A 3,084-nucleotide genomic window follows, 5' to 3' on the forward strand; every position below is an offset into this window, starting at 1 on the left:
AGCAGCCAATCCAGCTGGTCTGGAACCCTCTGATTTACCTGAAGACTGCGACTTGTTGTTAGATCGTCCAGAATATTGGGTTGTGAGTAAAGATGTAGCAGCTTCCCCACAACCTGGAGATGAATTGGCCTTCTCTTTAACCCACCATGGCGAGGTAACCTTTTCTCGCAATGGTGCCACCCCGCAGGTTTTCATGCACGTGGACCATACCCTGCAAATGTGGGCCTTCTTTGATGTGTATGGAAACACCAGCAAGATCCGCACCTTGGGAGTCACACACGATGTTCCTCAGATGTCATATGTACAACAAAATGGTGAGTATTTTAACTATGCAATGCAGTATTGCTCTATTGTACTGATCATAGTCTTCAATAACAAAACTTTTGTAACTATAATTTTAATATTTTTTTCATTTAATGTCATGTTATGTTCTTTAGTAACTTACAATGCTGTTAATCTTTATAAACTGCCCTAAATTCTCATAGGTTTGCTCTTTGGTTTGTATTAAATAATTTTTTTTACAAGATTTAAGGAATTTTATTTTAGTTAAAACTAATTTTGTTGCAAATGCTAATAGACATTTTCTCTTGCAGCCTCCAACTCTCCACCTCGTCGGACAGAGCCTGTTGGCCGGCCTTCCCATCAGTTATCAAGAGCATCCCCTCTTGTTGTCAGCCTTCCTCCAAGCCCACCATCACCGCCCAGTACCCATCCTCACCCAGTTCCGGCTCCCCCTCCATTGCCACCCACGCCTAGGGATGCCACACTCAGTGGACACAGCACCATGTCATCTGTTTACAGTGGTGCATACATGGAACCAGTATCCGCCACATCTACTCTCTCATCCTTGGGGGAATTGCCTCCTGGCCAGAGTCTACACGAGTGCACAGTCTGTTACGAGAAGCCAGTTGATTCCGTGTTGTATATGTGCGGTCACATGTGTATGTGTTATGAATGTGCCCTGCAGCAGTGGCGTGGCCGCGGGGGTGGACAGTGCCCTATCTGCCGGGCTGTGATCAGAGACGTCATTCGAACCTATCGCTCATGACGGGGACCCCCTGATCCTTCCCCTTCACCGCCGCCTGTTCCTCATCCAAATGTCACCCGCCCACATCAGCCCGTGGCACATCCGCCACCTCCTCCTCCACCGGGCTGCCATGTGGATTCGGCCGACCCGTGATACCTGCTCATACCAAAGTGGTACTTTTTAATTAAAATGGAACCTGGCGCCGGTCAGGGCCTCATTGTCTAGTCTCTGCCCTGCCGCGCATACCCTGGGTATGTGCTGCGCCCCAATTTTTGCGTTATTTTTTTGGCTTGTATGTGTGTGACACAATGTGAATGTGTTCAGCCTAGGTGGTCAGGGAAGCCATTGGGACAGAAGATACTCTTTTTCATGAAGAGTAAGTGTTGGCTGCTCTGGCACCTTGTCCACCTTTGGTTTTTCTAAGTCATTTCATGAAGGCGTTGTACAAAGTGTAGAGGTCCTCTGGAAGGGGCAAAGTTACTTACTAGTCCTGTCCCTTTTCCTTAAATTGGATTATCCCCTCTCGGTCTCCTCCTGTGTAAATATCAGTGATAGGGATATATAAATAAGTTATATGATTATCCTCAGAATTCACGAGTTCTTTTCCCCTGTCTTTCTGAAACGTGATCATCCAAATACTCCACACGGTTATTCGTGTCAGAGTTTTTAAAAGAAAAATTCACCCCTGCAACCATCCTAACTCCCTCCCCCTTTCCACCCCCTTCCATCACTTGTTTTTATACTGTCGTTGTAAATAAATAATTTTATATTTCTCGTTTCATCTCCATATTTTCGATGTTGATTCATCATTCATGTCCATTGCGTCATCAAGAGTTATAAATTAATAATAAAAAATCAAATGAAGTGCTTGTTGCACCTTATTAACCTTAGATAGTAGTGTGTATTTTTTGCAATGATTGCTACCAAAGTTGGGGTTTAAGGTTAATGTGGAGTATGTTTTAGAGTACTGTACCAGTATTTGAAAACTTATAAATTTGGAAGCTTGCAATGATAGCCAGTGCATAATTTTGGACTAGAACTCAAGGTCCATGTGTAATACTGCCTTAATTGAATGTGGATAGTATGGCTATATAAAATGTTTTAAACTTATTATATACTTTAACCATATTACAAAAGGATTTTTTCTTAGATACAAACCATTATCTAACAAGTATAAGACTAAAGTGAAGCCATACACAAGTTTGTAGTTGGGTAGAATAATATCCTTACAGTATTTGAGAAAAATTATAACTAATTAGATGTTCCTTGTTAATACAAACGTGGCTTTGAACAGTTTCAGCTGTGGTGCAAATAGTTGGTGTGAATAGATGAAAATAAGCTGTTAATGGTGTCCAAAGCTTACCAAATTACAGTTAAACGTAGACGATAATAGTTATATTCATTGTATCGAGAAGAACATTACGATGTATTCCTTATTTCAGATTAATGGAAATTTCTAAACCTGTCAATTCTAATTAGTTGAAGTAATACTTAATTATATAATGTCTGACATTGCTGCAGAGTATTTTATTTTTTTTATTTTTACAAATGGAGTCAAAAGTTAGTTTTGAATGAAAACTAGATATCAGAAAACTTAAAATCAATAAAAGTCATATAACACTGGAAATAACCAGTCCGTAATATTCTCTAATAATATACATTGAGAATAAGACTGAAATCCGAAAACCTAACTACTACGCAAACAATTACAAGGATTGGAGAAAAACTACAGCTTCAAGCTTGAACTCCACATGAAGACCAGTTATCCATTCTGTAGCATTTGCATTGAAGTACTTGGCTATGAAGGTAATGTTTCCCATAAACTTCCTTAGACAAAGACCAATTATGATGTACAGTATTTGTGGATGTGCTAGGACCTGTGCCACCGAGGATAAAGTCCTTAGTCTCGTGGTAGCAGATTGACTATGGCCGATGTATGGAGTAATTGTAGAATATTTCTGCTCGTTATACCAAGAGACAGACTTCGTCGATTTCGCTTATTTAGGTAAGTATTGGTTTTATCTCTCTCTCTCTCTCTCTCTCTCTCTCTCTCTCTC

The 3,084-nt window shown here is 40.4% G+C and overlaps 1 protein-coding gene across 4 annotated transcripts in view; it reads left to right on the top strand.

Annotated features, from left to right (window-relative positions):
* Positions 1–1,894, top strand: part of neur (E3 ubiquitin-protein ligase neur) — a 346,086-nt gene extending 344,192 nt beyond the window's left edge. For all 4 annotated transcript variants that reach the window (XM_068356693.1, XM_068356692.1, XM_068356694.1 and 1 more), the window contains exons 2-3: positions 1–314; positions 594–1,894. The exon at positions 1–314 is cut by the window's left edge and continues 997 nt beyond it. In XM_068356693.1, coding sequence (XP_068212794.1) covers positions 1–314; positions 594–1,048 — 769 coding nt within the window. In that variant the 3' untranslated portion in view covers positions 1,049–1,894. The remainder of the gene's footprint in view (positions 315–593) is intronic.
* Positions 1,895–3,084: the final 1,190 nt, after the last annotated feature.

Source organism: Palaemon carinicauda, chromosome 33, assembly GCF_036898095.1.
Source record: "Palaemon carinicauda isolate YSFRI2023 chromosome 33, ASM3689809v2, whole genome shotgun sequence".
NCBI lineage: Eukaryota > Metazoa > Arthropoda > Malacostraca > Decapoda > Palaemonidae > Palaemon > Palaemon carinicauda.